The sequence below is a fragment of the Euleptes europaea genome, chromosome 14 (assembly GCF_029931775.1).
Source record: "Euleptes europaea isolate rEulEur1 chromosome 14, rEulEur1.hap1, whole genome shotgun sequence".
Lineage (NCBI taxonomy): Eukaryota > Metazoa > Chordata > Lepidosauria > Squamata > Sphaerodactylidae > Euleptes > Euleptes europaea.
The window spans coordinates 36,599,530-36,619,307 of NC_079325.1; the positions used below are offsets into that span (position 1 = coordinate 36,599,530).

The 19,778-nt window shown below is 47.5% G+C and overlaps 1 protein-coding gene across 6 annotated transcripts in view; it reads right to left on the reverse strand.

Annotated features, from left to right (window-relative positions):
- Positions 1-19,778, reverse strand: part of DAB2IP (DAB2 interacting protein) — a 242,401-nt gene that overhangs the window by 12,314 nt on the left and 210,309 nt on the right. For all 6 annotated transcript variants that reach the window (XR_008933770.1, XM_056860259.1, XM_056860258.1 and 3 more), the window contains 5 exons: positions 10,953-11,097; positions 10,457-10,601; positions 8,121-8,357; positions 3,612-3,813; positions 2,208-2,386 (listed from right to left, as the gene is read on the reverse strand). Coding sequence is in view for 5 of the 6 variants with exons in the window: in XM_056860259.1 (XP_056716237.1) it covers positions 2,208-2,386; positions 3,612-3,813; positions 8,121-8,357; positions 10,457-10,601; positions 10,953-11,097 (908 nt within the window). In the remaining variant the exon portion in view is untranslated. The remainder of the gene's footprint in view (positions 1-2,207; positions 2,387-3,611; positions 3,814-8,120; positions 8,358-10,456; positions 10,602-10,952; positions 11,098-19,778) is intronic.

Sequence of the window (19,778 nt, forward strand, 5' to 3'; positions counted from 1 at the left end):
ACCACAAACAGTGGAATTTACAAGCACTTCCCTTCGGCTCAACCCTTCCCTTGCTTCTTTAAAAAAATGAACACTGAAGAGCTGAGTTCTGTGTCTCTCAACATCATCACTGGGGGGAGGCTGTGGCTCAGTGGTACAGCATCTGCTTGGCATGCAGAAGGTCCCAGGTTCAATCCCCGGCTTCTCCGGTTAAAAGGACTAGGCTAGTAGGTGATGTGAAAGACCCCTGCCTGAGACCCTGGAGAGCTGCTGCCGATCTGAGTAGACAATACTGACTTTGATGGACCAAGGGTCTGATTCAGTAGAAGGCAGCTTTCATGTGTGTTCATGGCTGATTTTGATGGGAAACAATTTTGATTATGAGGGACTGCTGATAGAACACAGGCTGGGCTGACTTCAGTCCCATGAGTTCTATTTATTTAATCATTTATTTAATCATAAGCGTCACTTAAATTTTACAAAGCAAGCTTAATAACTGAGGGCCAAACCACATGGGAAACTCTGCCCTGATACCCAGATACATCAGCGAACTGCAAAAAGCACTGAGAGTCATGACGATTTAACTCCCCCCCCAAGCCATGTCCTCAGCTGGAAACAGCCTCCTCCCCATTGTCTATGCTTTGGCAGGGTACAAAGAAGATGGACAAACACCTGCAAGGGATGCTATCGGCTGGTCCTGCATTGAGCAGGGGGTTGGACTAGATGGCCCCTATGGCACCTTCCAACTCTACGATCCTATGAATAATACCTGCACCACACCCATCCCAATTTCCCTGTTGGGGCTTAGCAATTCAAGAAGGGGGGCATTTTAAACTGGGAAACAGAATGGTGGCAGCGGTGGTGGTGAAGAGAACACTCTCTTCAATGGAACTTACAAGCGCTTCCCTTTGACTCAATCGTTCCTCTTGCCTCTTTACAAAATGAAAATTGATGAGCTGAGATCTGTGTCTCCTGACATCACGGGCTGATTTTGATGGATACAGCTTTGATTGTGATGGACTCCCGCTTTAATGCAGGCTGGGTTGACTTCAGTCTTGTGAGTCCTTTGGTTCTTGTAGGTTATCCGGGCTGTGTAACCGTGGTCTTGGAATTTTCTTTCCTGACGTTTCGCCAGCAACTGTGGCAGGCATCTTCAGAGTAGTAACACTGAAGGACAGTGTCTCTCCTTCAGTGTTACTACTCTGAAGATGCCTGCCACAGTTGCTGGCGAAACGTCAGGAAAGAAAATTCCAAGACCACGGTTACACAGCCCAGATAACCTACAAGAACCAATGAACTCTGACCGTGAAAGCCTTCGACAATACTTGTGAGTCCTATTTATTCTCTTCCCCACACTATAAAATCCCACCCCCACGAATGCTTTTTCTCATGCCAAGTTTGACCCTGAGGCATCGGTGCTGTGTGCAAGTCTGCATTCAGACTTAAGAAGTGCTTTACAGGGTCACAACAAGTCCAATTTCCTTATGCACAGATCCCAGCAGTCCTGAGGGAGGTCCATGGAAACTGGCCAAGGGCCCACCGGCAAACCACAGCATACCTTCCGCCCTCCCTGGTTTTAAAGGACTTCTGCCCAGCCAGAGCCCTCTGGATGGGTTGGGCCACAGCTTGGCCTGCATCTTTCCTGCCACTGTTGCGGTGCTGCTGCAAATGGCCAAGTTGGGTGAACAATTGATTTCCAGCAGACGAAGAAAGGGCTTTGCAACAGCTAACGCTCTAAGGCCCCAGATCAAAGCCGTCTCGCTTCTTTACAAGGCAGGGTCTGGGGCTGGAGTTTTGTTCACAGAAAATTACCCCTTTGTGCATAATGTAAACTGTCACACCCCCTGCCGGGAAGGGCGAACTCCTCTGGTTACAGAATGGCCCTCCCCTCCCGCCGCACGCCTCTCTCATTTCTAATGAAACAGTTACATAACACGGGCTCCAGTTTACAATCTGTTTCGCTCGGAGAGCCTTCAGATTTGCGTAGGCTGCGATCAGTGTTGCATTTTAAAATCTGTATCAGACAGGTGCAGAAATAGCACAGGGCTCCTGCACGCAAACGCTGGGCCGTGGCCGGGTATAACCCCTGAAGGGACAGTCCCGCAACCCCACTGGGTAGTCCCCTGTTCCATTACCCAAGGAGGAAGGGCGTCTCAGCCAGCTTCTCTGCAAGAGCGGCTCTGTCCGGCAGAGTTAATTTCCAGTTGCCCCTCTCTGCTCATCCTTACCCAGATAAATCATTCTCGATCACCATCTTCTGCAGCCCCACCGAGATGCAGTTGCCGGCGTTGGGCGTCGACACGGCGTGGTCTGCGCTGATGGAGACTTGCACGCAGGACGGGTTGCTGAGAGCCGTGTTGACGTCCCTCAGGATGCGCGGCAGCGGCCCAAGTTTGGTTGCTGTGCTCTGGAAGGGGAAAGCAGGCAGGAGAGATGAGAGGCCGGCCGCCAAGGTTGCCGCAAACCAGGCCCTGGGACGGAACGCTCCGAGCTGCTTTATCAAATATATCCTTAACGAGACGTATCGTCCACTGAATGCTGGAAGCGGTTTTCCCGAGTGCAGCGAGGAGTGCACTATCCTGAAATCCAGGTCTTTGAAAGTGATACCAAGTGGAATGACAATCGGGGTTTACCCTTCCTGTGCAAACTTCCCGCCAAACAGGGGCAGACTGTATCTCTCAGAAGCACTGAACTATGTTATTTCAGTCTTTTTTATTGATTAAAAAGAGCCGTGAAACATATATTGAGTGAATTTGCCGCTCCCAAATATTTGCTTATGCTATAGTGCATTCGGTTACAATGGTGCATGAGCAGTCTGTTGTAAAGAAATGTGACAGCGGGGTTTGTGGTGAACAGGAGAAAAAGATGTGGAACCCTGGTGCTGTGGGGGGGGGGAGAGGCAAAAGCCTTCAGAGGAGGGTCTGCCATGGCCAGGGGGTTCCCAGGACTATAAGGAGAAAGCCATTCTTGACACAACTTAGACTACCTATGGAAATTCTCTGCCCCAGGATGTGGTGATGGCTGTCAACTTGGAAGGCTTTAAGAGGGGGTGGACATGTTCACAGAGGATAGGGCTATCCATAGTTACTAATCATGTTGCATACCTATTCTCTCCAGTATCAGAGAAGTGTGCCTATTATATTAGGTGCTGTGGAACACAGGCAGGACAATGCTGCTGCAGTCGTCTTGTTTGGGGGCTTCCTAGAGGCACCTGGTTGGCCACTGTGTGAACAGACTGCTGAACTTGAGCGGCCTTGGTCTGATCCAGCATGGCTTTTTTATGTTCTTATGCACTGCCATGTGATACAAGCTTAGCTTGTGATACTAGCTTAGATCTATCCTCAAAGAATCTAATTACTATACCAAACAATAAACTAGCTGGCCTCGGTGTAGAAAACCAGACAATGCAGGGGTCTCGATAAACTCAGGGGACTTCCCAAATATGAAGCTTAATATTACTTGTAAATAAACCAAAAGAAGGGAAAAAAACCTTTAAACCCCTGCCTGATGAGGACTGAGCAAGCTCTGTGAAGGGCTGAACACTGAAACTAGATGGGTCTTGGGTCCAATCTAGCCAATCAATCTCAAGGTTCTTATTTTTTGAAGGACAGTCCTATCCTCTTTATGGTTACCTGCTCCAGCTGTGATATGACCTCCCAGAGCAGAGAATGCAAAGTGGACAGCTCCCGGCCCAGGTCAATGTACCCTTCAAAGCCTGCCGTGTTGGAAAGAGTCTCAGGATTGGAGATCTCCAACAGAAACCGCTGCATGTTCGTCCATTCGTGTTCCAAGAACTGATTCATGAATGACATGTATTCTTCTTTGCTGCCAAACCTGTAATGACAAACAGAGGAGGTCTGGGATACCGCGGTCGATGCCAGGGACAGAAGCAGAGTTAATCAACCACAGCCCTAACATTGGCTGGCCAGCCTGCTTCACACTCCCAGGAAGGTCACAATATCCCAGGAGCCTTTGATGACTTCCCCAAAGCCATTAAAAGGTTCCCTCTGCTGTAGTCTCCATCTCTGCATGTTCAAGGCCAGGCATCAGAAAACTGTCCCAAAGGGCCTTGAATGACATAAATGGGGGAGAGGGGGAAAACAATCTCTACTTCAATACTTCAACCTCTGCTTCTCCACTTAAGGACAGATGGACTCACATTCTAGCTGTATCTGAAGAAGTGAGCTGTGGCTCACGAAAACACATACCCTACCAGAAATTTTGTTCATCTTTAAGGTGCTACCGGACTCTTGCTCTTTTCTACTTCAATACTTGTGTAAGTTTGTAAGGTGCCCTTAAGACCCTGCAGAAGATGAATACGGCAACACTGCCTGAAAAATCAATTGGTGGGCAATTCTGTCCAATGCACACCTCCTTACCTGTGCATACTAAAAGGATGTGTTCGGAAAATGTTTTGAGGAAAGACAGCTGGGACTTGGAAGACGCTGGGGTCAGTCATGTGGAGATACGAACCTATGAAGCTGCCTTAGTCTCTTGGGCTGTGCAAGTAAGTATTGTGTCCTTTGCCCGAGACCCTGAAAGGCTGCTGCCAGTCAAGGAAGGACCTTCCCACCACCTGCACAGATCCTTCTTAGCAGAGGTATTGGGAACTGCCCCTGAGGCCATGTACTCCTTCTGCACAAGAACAGCCTACTCTGAGCAGCAGCAACTCTCCAAGGTCTCTGTCTCCTGAAAGGTTTTGCCCTAGAATCATACGAGTTGGAAGGGGCCATACAGGCCATCTAGTCCAACCCCCTGCACAATGCAGGATCAGCCTAGAGCATCCCCGACAAGTGTTTGTCCAGCCGCTGCCGGAGAGGGGGAGCTCACCACCTCCTGTTTCCTGAGATCCTTTTAACTAGAAATGCCAGAGGCTGTGGCCTTCTGCGCATAAAGCAAGGACTCTGCTGCTCCCTGAAGTTGAAGCCCATGTTGGCTTGGCCTGGGGGAAGTGGCATTTAAATCTATGGCCCCCTGAACACAAGTGCCACACCTAAACCAGCAGCAGGGCCATATGCTTACCAGGCACCCCTGGGTCTGCAGAAGTCTCCAGTGTGTTTGCTTGCTATGCATCAGGATAGTGGCAGGGAGGAAAAAAAAACTCTCTGGGGAAAGAATGAAGAGGCCTGAGTAAGCTGGGGTTTTGGAAGATGTGTGGCAGGCAGCTGCCAGAAAAGGAGGGCAACTGAAGGCAAGGCAAATGAGGGCTATTAAGAGTGAACCAAAGCAGGGTCATGGTAGTGAGGCAAAGGAAGGGCTGGGCCAAGGACTAAATGGGAGGTTAGCGAAAACCCAGCACACAGCCCAAGGGATGCAACTGTATGGGAAGACAGGGAGGCTATGAGTCAAAGTCCAGAGCCAGGGGGACAACAGAGGCTGGGAGAGCGGGAAGGAGTGTGAATTTCACACACCAGCCTGAAACTTCTTATTAAGGAACATTAATTAGGTTGGTCTGCCAGAACATAAGACTGGATGTCATCCGAGTCAGGGTCACAGTCACTCCCTATTGCAAACACTCCCAGACCAGGTGCAGGAAATCTGAACGCCTCTCCAGGGGGAGGGGCTGCTCAGAAACACAAAAGGACAGATTCTGACAACAAATGTAACTCAGCCATACATGTCCTGCCTGCTGGAAATGGCATCCGCCTTAAGATGATTTCGCCTGAAAATCATCCCTCTGCATACTGGAGAGATTGGTGGAGGAAGTTTTGCCTCCCCCCCACCCCCAATCACAGCTCAGGATAAGCAGCTGTCAGCTACTGAGCAAAGCCGGTACAGAGATTTCTCGAAATCTTTTTCCTTTTGTTTCCGCCGACTCTCCAGGCTTAGTTTAGAAGTAGACAGCGTTGCTGTTTCCTGAACTGATCCTCTCCGTTTCGGCGGCTTTTAAAAAATGCACAGCCAGAAGCTGAGATTGGGCAGGGAGGGCTTGAACTGAGGTATGGGCACAAAATCAACTCCCCCCACCCAATCTTATGCTTGCTTCTGGCATTAACAGAGGCTGATAGGTATATTAAATGGGGTGGTGTCAGTTATGCTCTTTCCTTAGACAGATCATGAGAGGAAGGGCACCTTGGCCATCTTCTGGGTCACTGGGTGTGTGTGTGGGGGAGGTAGTTTGGAATTTCCTGCATTGTGCAGGGGGCTGGACTAGATGACCCTGATGGTCCCTTCCAACTCTATGATTCTGTGATTTCCAATAGCCTATGCAAATTTAATATTTATTGTTACGGTCAAAGACCAGCACAAATATAAAACACACAATCAATCTTCCACAATAAAAGAATTGTATACAATCGTGAGCTAAATACATACCCTGATTAGTTAAAAAGCCTAAGGACAGCTATGTGTCTGCTATGAATAAATTGTGTGAACCTATATATGTGTAATCGTTAACCCACCACCTTTCTCGTTAGAGCAATTCTCTTTCTTAATAGCCAGATAACAAAATTTTGCCATTACATAAGACACTGAAGCCTCCTTATCTTCAAGTAAGTATTTTAATCAGGTCTAACTCCGTAAACCCCGAAAAATAGTTCAGACCCTTAAACCGAGTTTGCAGAGGGAAAACAGTACCTGCTCTAACATCAAAGTACAATTCACAATGCAGTACTATAAGCAAAAGGCTCTTCTCTGCCTATTCCTGGCCTTCTGGAAGCTTTTCATACCTTTACTCTGGAAAGCATTCTTTGGTCTGTTGACTAAACAGCCCATGGCTGACAGCCACTTTTGATCTTGAGGGGTTTTTTTAACGCTTTGTGGGTGTTTTTATGTTACGCCTATGCTGCTGCTGCTTGAGATTTCTCTTTTCATCAGTTTTACACTCTTACATTGTATTAATCCTTTTTTATGTGCAAGTCATCTTACATGCCATTTGTAAGGCAGAAAAAAGAGGGACTATTAATCTTCTAACCACAGCAATGGTCATTTAGTTAGCTGCCAACGAAGAGGCCGGTTATAAATCTAACCAATAAGTAATAAATCAATTGCCGGTCAAATTCCACCATGGCTACATAGGCATCCATCAAAAAGGAGCCTGCTTGTTGATTGCCTTCCCCCAAAACATGGCTAAAGGTTATATATCTCTCCCATGAAAAAGCTTGGGGCAGCACATTCACTGTCATGCTATTAATTCTGCCCCTGCTGGTCAGGTTATTAAAAAAAAAAACACCATAACTTCTAAGAATTGCATGGTGTTACCCTCTGGCACTTCTGGTTCAAAAAGGCCTCAGCTGAGGAGGGCTAGTTAAGTAAGCTCTTTGGCTTGATTTAAATGAGAGGCTAGCAAGGCAAAAGCTCTTTCCTGTAGGTCTTTGCCCTCGTATGGCATCCTGTCCCATCCCAAATGAGTTAACCAGTTTAAAGGACATGTTGCGAGAGTATGAAGTCCCAGCAATCAAGTTCTTCCACCTCACTAGCATCATGTTTAAACCAAACCTTTGTGAGTCCATTGGAGCAGAACAGAAAGTACCAGATGGACCACTGCTTTGACTCTGGATACGGGACAGTTTGTACTGCATTTCTGTGTACGGTTGTGTAGTATTGGGAGCCCAATCTGAAATTTCTTTTTTAAAAGAAGCACGCTTCCAGCGCATACATCTTCCGTGAAAGAGCTTCCCTACAATGACATCTCAGAAGCCAGAGCAGAGGCTGAATAAGGTTTCACACAGTTACGGTGCAAACATGATCCAGATTTTCCAGGAATTGGGGAGCGGCCCCTCAGTGCCCGGTGGGGCTTAACTAACCAATCAGCATGTTCACAAAATAATATTGCATGAAATAAATCTATCCCTCCCTGGATAAAACAGCTAATGACACTTTCTGAGAAGCAGATACTGCGTTTTCTGCTATCAAGTAGATTGGTGAATTACATGAGAGATGTGGCAACTTTTCTCTTTATAGTGTCAAGAAAAAAATTAACCTTCATTTCCCCCTTTTTAAAAGTGTGAAACGGCAGATGAATAGCCAATGGCTGTTAAATCTAGGGAAAGGAAGACCTAATTATGGAAGAGATGGTTTCAGTCAGACCGATCTGCGTAAAGGACCAAGTTGTGTTACTTGGTGCTTTAAATACAAACTCAAGAGTGCTTGCACAAATCCCTAGAAACAAACTGGCAAACAGAAAGATTAAGAGGACTTACTTGGCAAAGTTGGCCAGGTTCTGCGTGACCTTGGCAATGAGGGTCAAAGTGCGGGCGGTGCGATCGTCGGGATATTCCTGCAGCAGGTTGAAGAGAGACGGGGACATGATGGCAGGGCAGAGGAAGCGGAGGAACAAGGAGGCGCTGATTAGCCTCTCGCTGATGTCGGGCCGGCCACGGCTGCTGCACTCCTGCCGCCAGGAGGCAAAGACCTCCTTCAGCTCTCGTGGGAACACGCTGTAAAGACAAGAGGGCTTTTTTAAGACAGGCAAGGGGTGCTCCCTTTCCAATAGGCCATCTGGGAGCAGGAGCAGCTTCAGTGGGAAGGAAGGCCCAATCCTCTAGGACAAATAGGATACCCCTGAACGGTCTCTGTTTTGGAGTTAGGAATAGCAATTGTGGCAGGGTAGACATTTTCCCAAAAGACACCCACTTAGTTTAAAGGATGAATGGTCTGGCCAGGTGGAAGCCAGAGGAGGGCTTAATTTTAGAACCCAAGATGTAGTTCATTCAGCAGGCCATTTCTGCATAGAGGGCTCGATCCGTTAGCCTGCTTCCTACCAACTCGCTTCCCGGTGCGGAGGGGGGAAAAAATCTGCTGACGCCCCAGAGCCTCCAGATGTCCAAATAATGCAACAAATCAGAACAATTTCCGCTCATTGTCAAACCGCCATCCACTGAATCGCTCGACAGGCGCTGCTGCTCCCGCTATTCATCACAATATTTTATTCTGCACTTCCTTCATGGTCAACTTATGTGAGTACCCTCTCCCTCATCTTATATTCACAACAACCCTGTATGGTAGGTAAGGCTAAGACAGCATGACTGCTCCCCTAATGAGATTCATGGCTGGGGGTGAGATTGGAATCTGGGTCTTCCCAGTCCTAACTTAACACTCTAACCATGTCGCCATATAGGTCTTAGTGAGTGAACCCAACAAGCAGAGTCCCACAGCCAAATCAACGCTCCAAACTCTCTGATATGTCTCGAGAAAGCTTGCCTCAGCTGCAAATTCTTGAGATGGCTCCTGGCAAACTACTTTTCTTCAGCTTCACCCCCCCCCCGTTATGATATGGGGAGAAAACGGACCAGCCTTGCAGGGTTGTTGTACAGACACAGTAACATATGCCGAAAGGATATGCAGAAATATATTATTTATATATGAGCATTATTAAAATGACTAGGCAATCAGGTTCCTGCCTCCTGAAGTGAGAGGCAGAGCCCGTCAGCCTGTTCTTCCTGCAGTTTCTTCTCTAGGCTACCCCCAGCCCTACTTTGCGGCAGCATGACAACATAATAACAAGAACACCACACACACAAGCACGACAACTGGCTCCAGCTTGGCAGGATGTCACCAAGGGTTTTCTCACTCCTCTTGGCACAGGGTGAAGGAGAAGAAAGGATCTTCCTGCCCTAGATGAGGGCCACACACAGTGGTACAAGTATAAAGCTATGGTGCAGGCCCTGTGGTTCCTGGCTTTCCTTACCACTAGAGTGGCCAACTTTTCTGCCATCCTCTGTTGCTATGCCTACAACTACAGCATGACTTGTGGTTATTAGCACATTATATTTACAGCCACGCAGACAAAAAAAAACTGTTTGCAAATCTATGCACATAAAACGCCCGTAAAACAAGGCTCCAGGGCAGACGAGGCCATTCATTTCTGGTCAGGTGGCAATCCTACTCATAGCCTCACCACTCTCCCTATGGCCACACCCACTTAGCATAATCCCTTCTCCACTATGGCCATGCTGCTTCTTTAAAGAAACAGATACAATATAGTCTCTAAGCATGTGCAGAGTGCCTTTGCTTCACCAACGTGAAACTGCAGCTTAAAATTAAAACCGAGGAGCAGGGGCTACCTTCCAGAGCGTATGCGAGTTGGACCCTAAATCTAGTAATCCTAGGGGAAAGGCCATAACTCAGTGGTAGAGCATCTGCTTGGCATGCAGAAGGTCCCAGGTTCAATCCCCAGCATCTCCAGTTAAAGGGACTAGGCAAGTAGGTGATGTGAAAGACCCCTGACTGAGACCCTGGAGAGCCGCTGCCGGCCTGAGTAGACAATACTGACTTTGATGGGCCAAGGGTCTGATTCAGTATAAGGCAGCTTCGTGTGTTCATGGGACCCTATAAGGTCACTTCTCTGTTGAGAATTCAAGCCCTGCCTGTACCCTAACAGCAATTCCTTGTAACAGTTTAATTTCAAAATCCTCAGATGCAAAGACCTAATTCAGGAGAAAAATCCCTCCCCTGTTGTTGTTTTTTGAAACTGGGTCATGGAGGTACAGAGAAGGCTCAAGAGGATGTTGCGGTCACCCTGGCAGGGCATACTGACCAGTACGAGTTGATGATTTTGCAAAACGCCAGTTCACAGCACATCTTCAGGTTGCTCTGATGCTCTGGGAGATCCGAGGAGGAGCATTTGCTAGGATCCACCTCACAGTTTTCGTCCGATTCATACAGAGCTTTGATAAACTCACCTGAAAGCATCAGAGGGTCAGAAAGACAAAAGTACAGGAAGACCAGATTTAGAAGGCAGAAGGGCATGCATTATATTGGGGTTCTAATAACTGCATTGGCTATGGATCTGTTTCTGGGCAACAAACAGGGAACTGCTTTGGACTTTCCAGGTTGAACAAGATTTAGGATTACCAGAACCCCACTGAGGTGCAGACAGGCCTCAAGCAGATCAAAAGATGATCCCCCATGTACAGAGGCAGTATATCTCTGTATACCAAATGCTAGGAACCCAATGCCGGCTGAGACAAACCTCTGGCAATGCTTATGGGCAGCAGTACACCCCTTTGAGGAATTTATTCCTTGGCACCTACCTAAGGCATCTTGCAAGTACTTCTGCCCCACCAGCTTGAGGTATTCCTCGATCGCTTTTGTGGCGAGGGTGTTTTCTCTGAAAATAAGGTGCTCATTTTCACCACAGCGGTCCACTTCGGACATCATGAGGTCAGTCAAGAAATCCTGGGGTGGGGAAGAAGAGGAAAGAGAGCACTGAAGAGCAGAATACATGGTAAAGTCCAGGCAGTTGATCTAAAATTGGCATTTAGCTAGTCAAACATTTTTTTTAATGTCACCAGACTGTTGGAAATGCAATAAAGAAATAGGATCTTTTCATCACATGTGGTGGACTTGTGAAAAAGCTAAGAAATTTTGGGAGATGATATATAATGAAATAAGGTTGATTTTACAACAAAATATCCCTAAAACACTTGAAATGATGCTATTAAGTATGATACCGGATACCATTCTTACTCACAGAACTTTTTTGATTTATGCCACCACGGCTGCACGATTGATATATGCAGCTAAATGGAAGACAGTTGAGATACCAGACAAAAAAGACTGGATAAAAAAGATGCTGGAACTGACCGAGATGGCGAAGCTTACAGCTTTGATAAACCAGAATGATAATATACAATTTTGGGGGGAATGGGAGGCTTGGAGAATGTACTGTGAAAATCATTTTTTAACGGGACCATTTAAAGGATACTCTTTGATCTAATCCCTTATGTATACTTTGTATTAATTTTTATATTAGGTATTGATTTAATAATGTTGGATACGACAAGAACAGGTTAATTAAAATAATATTGGGATTAGTTCCATTAGCAAAAGTTTATACAATTTATTTTTAGATGGAAGAGGGAGAGGGGGAAGTCATTTGATTGTTAAATTAGAGATATTACTTGCTTTTTTTTTACTATTACTATTATATTGTTTTTGTTGATATATTAAATAAAAAAATAAAAAAATTATAATTTTTTTTAAAAGGCAAAATTCCCTTGGAGCACTGACTATTGAAATATTGGCAAAAGACAGTCAAATATTTGAAGCATTAAATTATTAGGGCAGAAGTAATTATGCTAGTCATAGAAATGAGTGCTTTCTAGAAGGCTCCCATTCCTACTAAAAGCTCTGGTGAAGACAGTTGGGCCAGGATCATATAATGGCCCTTTCCCCTCCCAGAGTTATAGAAATGAATGTTTAGGACATGTAAAAGGACTTCCCACAACATATAATTAACTTGTGGGACTCAGTGCCACTGGAAGAATCAGCAGCTGTTAGCCTAGATCAGTTCATTGAGGATTGGTCCCATCGATGGTTAGGAGTCATGATGGCTAAGTGGAATGTTGGGTGCTAGGCATGTAAATAGATATGAGGGGTGGAGACCGGTGCATGGGGTTGTCAGGTCCCTTTCCTCCTCCGGCGGGAGGCTCTTCTTGTAAAGTGTGTGTGCGTGCATGTGCGCGCCGACGCGCACACGTCACTTCCGGTTTGGAACCGGAAGTGCCGCATAGCAAAGGGCCTTTACCTCTTAGTTTTGAGTGGTAAAGCGGCCCTTTACCACTCAAACTAAGAGGAAAAAGGCCCCTCGCGAGGTGGCACTTCTGGCTCTAAACCAGAAGTGACACGAGCATGCACGTCTGCCCGCCGACCCTCAGGTGGTCGGTGGGAAGAGGGGGAAATTGGCCGGGGTTTGCCAGCCGCCAGCGGGCACCTGGCAACCCTATCGGTGAAATGGCTGCCAAAGTCACAAAAGCCACTGACAACTCTGAAAGGCAACAGATGTAATATTTAAGGGAAAGGTCAAGGAGGGTTTTTTCCCCTTCAGATTAAAGGTCACAGGCTCCTTCTAGAATCTCTCTCTCTGGGGGCCAGTTCACACATTACAAAGACCGCATGGTGGACAAGTGGTTGCCACAAGGACCTTGGATAACCTGCCCCTGGAGTTCTGTGCAAAGAACTCAATTCAAAGGTGTGTGCCCGTCCCTGCACTATTCCCATGGCATGAAACAACCACAGGGGGCCACGATTTGCCCTGTGCATGTTTCTCCCGTGGGGCAAACGGAGGCTCCCACGTCCACTTCACATTGGGAAAGCAGTGCAGGCGTGAGAGGAAAAAAGCTTAAGCTCCTTTTCCATGTATGCTGTGCTCCCGATCCAAATCAGACCCCTACATGCGCCTGGGAATCGAATTCCCAGGACAGAACTCCAGGCTCACGTCTGTCGACGAGTCCGCCATGTGAACTCTGCAACGTGCAAATTGGCTCTTCAGCCTTAAATATGGTTTAAGAAAGCAGAAAGGCAAAAACATGGTCCTACAATCTGCGGGATGATGTTTTAATAAAAGGCAGTCACGTCTGTCGATGAGCTAGAAACATTGGCATTCTCTCTCTGCCACACACCCTTGGTTCTGGCCATGCTCGTCCCACAGCTGTCACTCAAATAACTTTTCTCCCTCCTTGTTTCTCTGTCAGTCACGCATCCCTTGGGGACAATGGCTGGACCATGAGGATTACAACGGCATCCGCCACGACTCCCCCAAACGCCCAGAATCAGACCAGTTCTCAGAGCAGCCTCAGCAACAAGCAGCGCTTCGGCCTCTTGTGCGCACGGCATCAATCCAGAGGAGCCACAGGCCCCGGGTCGCTTTGCCCTCCAAGCCAGCCGTGTTCTTACTCCTGGCGGAAAACCCTCCCTCCGACAAGACCAGCCAAGCCCCGGGTTCGAGCAGAAGCCGTAAAACTCAACGTTCCCGAGATAATTAGTATGTTGGGGAAGTGACAGCAGAGACATGCAGGCAGAGCCAAGGTCTGGGGCTGCTAATTAAGAATCAGCACCTTGTGTCAGTCCGAGCGGCTGATCGGAATTGAAACCTCCATGGGGGTGTGGGGAGGGTAAAGAGGCCCGGGCAGAGGAGGGGGCAGTGATGGAGTTGCAGAGATAGCAGCAAGAGGGAGCTGACGGAAAGGGCTGGAAGCTGCAATCTGCCTGATCAAGATGCAAGGAGGGAAATAAAGACCTTCTCCCCTGGGAGGGATCTCAGCCCCACCGGACTGGCAAGAGAACTAAGCTGGGAAGCTTTTGAAAAGATCAGTGCTTCTCACAAAGAGGAACCGGGGCATCTACACGTTAAGCAAACGTGCCCCTGTTGCCCACCGGCTCCTTCCTTCGACCTCCAGGCTCTCCCCAGTAAGCTTTCCTATCTCCTAGGATCTCTTTCCAGTCCTCAACCCGCCCCTACGAAACTATTGCTATTGCAAGGGCCATTAATCCCAGTGAAACTGACAGCTTTGTTCTCCCTTGAGGAAGCCGCAAGGCTGACAGCTCTTTTGCTTGAGAAGCTGGAATGTTTGCAAACACTCCGTGCCCTCATGCTCCAGCTCAGCCTATCAATGGCAAAGCTTTCACTCCAGAGGAGCAAGGCAGGGAAAACATGGTTTCTTTTATCCGGAATGCTGCAGTTCCAAGTTAGTTGGAGGACAAATACTATCAGGTTACAGAGGACAACAGTGGGACATAGTACCAGAGCATCAATAGGGAAGGTCGCTTCTTGTCGCAGCACCAGGAAAGTGAAGTTAGGCATAACTTTTAGAGCAGCAGGACTTTTCCGGAACAGCTCTCTCTGCCATTGGTCCAAACGGCCTTCCCCCCCTCTAGGGTCCAGTTCAGGGAGGAGGGGAGGTTTTACAACTTTGACGCACAAAATAAGCAATTATGCATGGTGCTGATTGACAGCCTCCCCCCCCCCATGATATTGTGAACCCCCCTCTCAAATTTCTGGGGAAATATACTGTTAAAAAATTCTCACAAAAATAAATACAGCTACGAACAAACAACCAAACACATGGAAGTAAAAGTGTCATTTTTATTATTACCGGACAGCCTTCCTGAAGGAAGTGGGGGAGGATGAGACAGCTGAGCCTGCATTTGATTCATTGGTATGCACATCTGTCATTTCAGTTGTGAAACCAGAAGCCAGGCCAGCACCACCAACCCCCCCACACACAACCACAACTCTGTGAGCTCCCTATTTCTAAGTCATCTGGCTTCGCTCCTCACAGCTGACGCGTGTGCAAATGCTAGTAAAACACCCACATGCATACATAGAGTAATGGGGTTTTATTTTTTTTAGCAAGACACCTGGCAGTTCTCAAGGTGAGCAGCAGCAGCAGCCGGCCACATAGCTCTTGCGCTTCTGTGGCCAGCCTGATTTTTCACACACGCAAAGGAGAATGAAGAATTTTCTTCTCTCCTCGGCTGCGGATGGGGTTGCACCTGGAAAACTTTGGGGCGGAAGGAAAGGGCATAGCAAAGCCCAGTTCAGAAGCCAATCTGCCTGGCCCTTTCCTCTCTCCACCCCACCCCCCAGGACATGGCAAGCTGGACTGGATTGCAGCTGCAGATCAAATGTCCAATCTTCTTTGCCTTCATCTGTCCCCCCCCCCCTTAATTTTGCAAGGGTGGGGAAGAGGAGGAGGGAAAAAAAAAGGAGGCCAACACATTTCTAGGGCTGACTGCAGCCCTCAGGGGCTTAAACAAATTTGCACTGTTAGCAGATTTTATGAGTAGCGTTGCCATTAGTGCCGGAATGCATTATTAGCACTTAAAGCGGTGGAACGCTTTGCTTGCGCTGGCTGCGGCAGCCGCAGCTTCAGTCTTGCAGCTCGGAAGAGATTATTACATTCCTGACGAAGGTAGGAAGGTGACCCCCAATCCCTTCCCAACCCACCCCCATTTTTTTTATTCCCCTGGTTTCAGCAAACTGATATCCTCAGAAAGCACCGACAATGGTGTTTCTGAAACTGGCCAAACCACGAGGAGGGGCCGTGGCTCAGTGGTAGAGCATCTGCTTGGCATGCAGAAGGTTCCAAGTTCAATCCCCGGCATCGCCAGTTAAAGGGACTAGACAAGTAGGTGATGTGAAAGACCTCAGCCTGAGACCCTGGAGAGCCGCTGCTGGTCTGAATAGACAATACTGACTTCAATGGACCAAGGGTCTGATTCAGTATAAGGCAGCTTCGTGTGTTCATGGGACCAAGTATATTTTGTATGGCTTTGGGGACACCTTTTCAAAGCTAGAAAAATTCAGCCACCTTGCTGGGTGCTTCTCCTACGTGACCAGTGGAGTAGGGAGAACCTGGGCAGCACTGGTTTCTTCCTACCCTCCTCTGCCACTACGGCGATAGAGGCAGCATCCTGAAGGAGAGAATAAGGATGCCCAGAATAAGGATGCTGACAAGGGCAGGGGAATCTCAGATGCACTGTTCAGACTGCCAGGCCAGATCTGTCCCCCAAGTCCTGCTGTCTGTGCTCCCTCTTCCTGCAGAGATAAGGTGGTGGCAACTACAGGAAGGGCTTTTTTAGTGGTGGCACTTCATCTTTAAAATGCTCTATCTTTTAGACACCAGGCCAAGATGATCCAGTCTTTTAACTAAGAAATTTTAATCTTTTTGCACTGTTTTTTTTTTTTTTTGTTCTAGTCTGTGGACTGCTTAATGGTTTTTTTTAGTCTACTTGTTGTTTATTGTCTGCTGTTTTTATGCCCCTGGCTTGATTCGAATTTTGATAAATTATGTTGTTGTTTTTATGATTTTATGGTATTTGTGTATACCTGTGAGCTGCCTTGAGCAGATCTTGGGAGAGGTGGCATATAAATCCTCCACATTACATAAATTCTCTTTAAATAGAAATGATGCCCAGAAAGCAGGTTCCGTTCCTGAGCAGCTAGGAAATGGCAGGAAGCCAGAAGAACCGGCCATCCTGTGGATGCAAGAAGGATGGTTGCCTTCAAGAAGGTTCAGGGAGCTGATCAGGAAGATAGGTTTTCACCATCTCAGTGCAAGAATGAAATGTGTCTTCTCCAGAAAAAAAATAACACACCCTTCATTTCACATCTGGAAAATGCTGGCCTATTATCTTGACTGTCAACAGAGAGCCTGGAAGGTCCTCCCCCGCCCTTCCGCAGTCTCTCCAACTGGCTGCAAATCTTCTTCTGCCTCCTCCCCTCCCATCACCATTCCGATGATTTACTTATACGGCCTTACTGGCATACCTGGTGCCTTCCAGAGCCACATAAGCAAAGCAGACAGATCCCTGCTTGGAGGAGCATATAAATGAATGTGAGATTACAGAGGGAGGCAAGCAAGGGGTGGACGCATGCCAATGCAGCTTCGCAGGCCCATCTGGGAGTACAGACTAAGAAGAAGAAGAGTTGGTTTTTATATGCCGACTTTCTCTACCACTTAAGGAAGAATCAAACCGGCTTACAATCACCTTCCCTGCCCCATCCCCACAACAGACCCCCTGTGAGGTAGGTGGGGCTGAGAGAGCTGTGACTAGCCCAAGGTACCCAGCTGGCTTCGTGCGTAGGAGTGGAGAAACAAACCCAGCTCACCAGATAAGCATCCGCCACTCGTGTGGAGGAGTGGGGAATCAAACCTGGTTCTCCAGATCAGAGTCCACCGCTCCAAACAACCACTCTTAACACCACGCTGGGAAAAGCCAAAAGTCCCATAAAAGAAGTGGGCACCGAAGAGGGATTTCAAGGGAGACTACTGGGGGGCGGGGGAAGCACAGAGGTGATGATGAAAATAATCAGGCAAAAGGAGCAGCAAGGGAGAGAAGGGGGTGGACCCTGCCCCCCCCCCCAATATTCAGCGCTGGAGTTCGGTCCATTGTATGAGACTGCGGAGACACTGACAATTCCTCTTGGCAGGTTAGAACATGGACATGGGCATGCCTGGCCACAAGAGTCTCCAAGCCTCACCTGTGGCAGAAAGAGGCATAGCATTTCCTAGAGGATATGCTCTCAAATGCTGGAGGACACGCCTCTCAGTGCTTCTTGCTAAGAATGCTGGACTTTGTGGACCTTCGTGTGATCCTGTACGACCCATCTCATGTCCTTAAGTGATCCTGACTCTGCACTCTTGCTTAAGTTACCCTCCTCATTACTAATGCTACCTGCTTTGGCTTCTGCTGAATCTTTACCCAGTGCACAACCTAACATTAATCTCCATCTTGGTTACTATAAGGACCATCTAATCTAATTAAGACTGCAACGCCTCCTGTATAACGTTTTAAGACTGCTACAAAAGGGTTGACGTTGAGCTTTTCCATTGTGCCTAGAAAGACTTTTCTCCCCCACCCCCGTTATCCCCACCATCTTGCCTGATGAAAAGTTCTGGGGAAAGCAAAAACTCGCACACAACTTTGTGACAAATTGGTCGGTTCCAATAAAAGGTAGCTGTGCTGCTACTAGGCTTGGCTGTGATTGGACTGTGGGGATTCTGGTAGAACAAAAGGCGATCACGCAAAGCTGATGTCACCTCTTTCTACCCCTGCCGAAGCGACTGGCAGGCAGATTGACTTTGAAATAATAAGGCTTCCTCTCGCAGCAATCCTGATTAATAGGATTGACCTAACCTTAAAGAGGCTTTAACTGATAAATGTAATAAGATTAATCTGCATTTCAGAAAGAAAAGTAAGCCCAGCTTCCCACTGGAGGGGAGCAGGGGGGGGGGCACCTTCTGTGCTATGCTGGGAACAGGGTGCGTCATTAGCAGCAGAGATGGGTTACAAGCACATCTGTAGCAAGGAACGTCCAGCTGTTGCCCTCTTGGTAACAACTTCCATCTTGCTCCCAGGGCCAACTGAAATAAAATACTGTATTTACTTGAAAGGAAGACAACCATGAACGTAAGATGGCCTCCTTAAAAAATGTTATATGCACATACACAGAAATGTTCGACATAAATGTACTTTGTATGCAAATATACCCCCTTTTGGATGCACACCTTAATGTGGTGAGGAGATCTGTGTGTGTCAAAAAAACAAACCAGTGGGTTAGGGATCAAATCAAGCCTGAACCCACCCTAAAAGCTAAAATGACTAAACTGAGGCTATCGTATTTTGGTCATATTGTGAGAAGGCAAGAGTCACTGGAAAAGACAGTCATGCTAGGAAAAGTTGAGGGCAGCAGGAAAAGAGGAAGACCCAACAAGAGATGGATTGACTCAATAAAGGAAGCCACAGCCCTCAATTTGCAAGATCTGAGCAAGGCTGTCAAAGATAGGACATTTTGGAGGACTTTGATTCATAGGGTCACCACGAGTCGGAAGCGACTTGACGGCACTTTGAATAAATACTGTACGAATCATTATCTTCTCAACAGAACTAGCAAGGCTGGCCAGTAGCTACTTCCGCCCCTCCCAAGGCAACAATTCAAAGGCTGAGTCTCTTGGGGCAGCCAGTTTCAAACCATGTGCTGCAAGAGACCTGCTAATGAGCCACAAGAACAACTGAATAAGTTAAGACACCTATGAGACCAAAAGCAGCAATTTCTGAAGGAGGCTGCCCACTGCATCTCTGTGACAGTTACTGCATGCACTTGGAGGGGACGATATTGCTGCCTCCTATCTCACATTGGATGCAACAAATTCATTTAGTCACTACTAATACAAAGAGGTGGCAGAATCACCCATCCTCAGAGGAAGGTGATCCACTGCTGTGGAAGTCACTCCTCCTTCTCATCAAGATGTACCTTTGTCTGGGGTAGCTCATGCAGCTGAGCGTGGGCACCGCTGATGCTGGGCAATTCTCCCTCTTAAATACTCTAAAAGTAGATCTAGGATAACCAAAAGAAAGTCCTTCACGCAGTGCTAAATTGACTTACGGAATTTACATTCCCTAAGTGAGTTGCAAAAATAATTTAGAAGAAAAAGAGTTGGTTTTTATATGCCAACTTTCTCTACCACTTAAGGGAGAATAAAACCGGTTTACAATCACCTTCCCTTCCCCTCCCCACAACAGACACCTAGTGAGGTAGGTGGGGCTGAGAGAGCTGTGACTAGCCCAAGGTC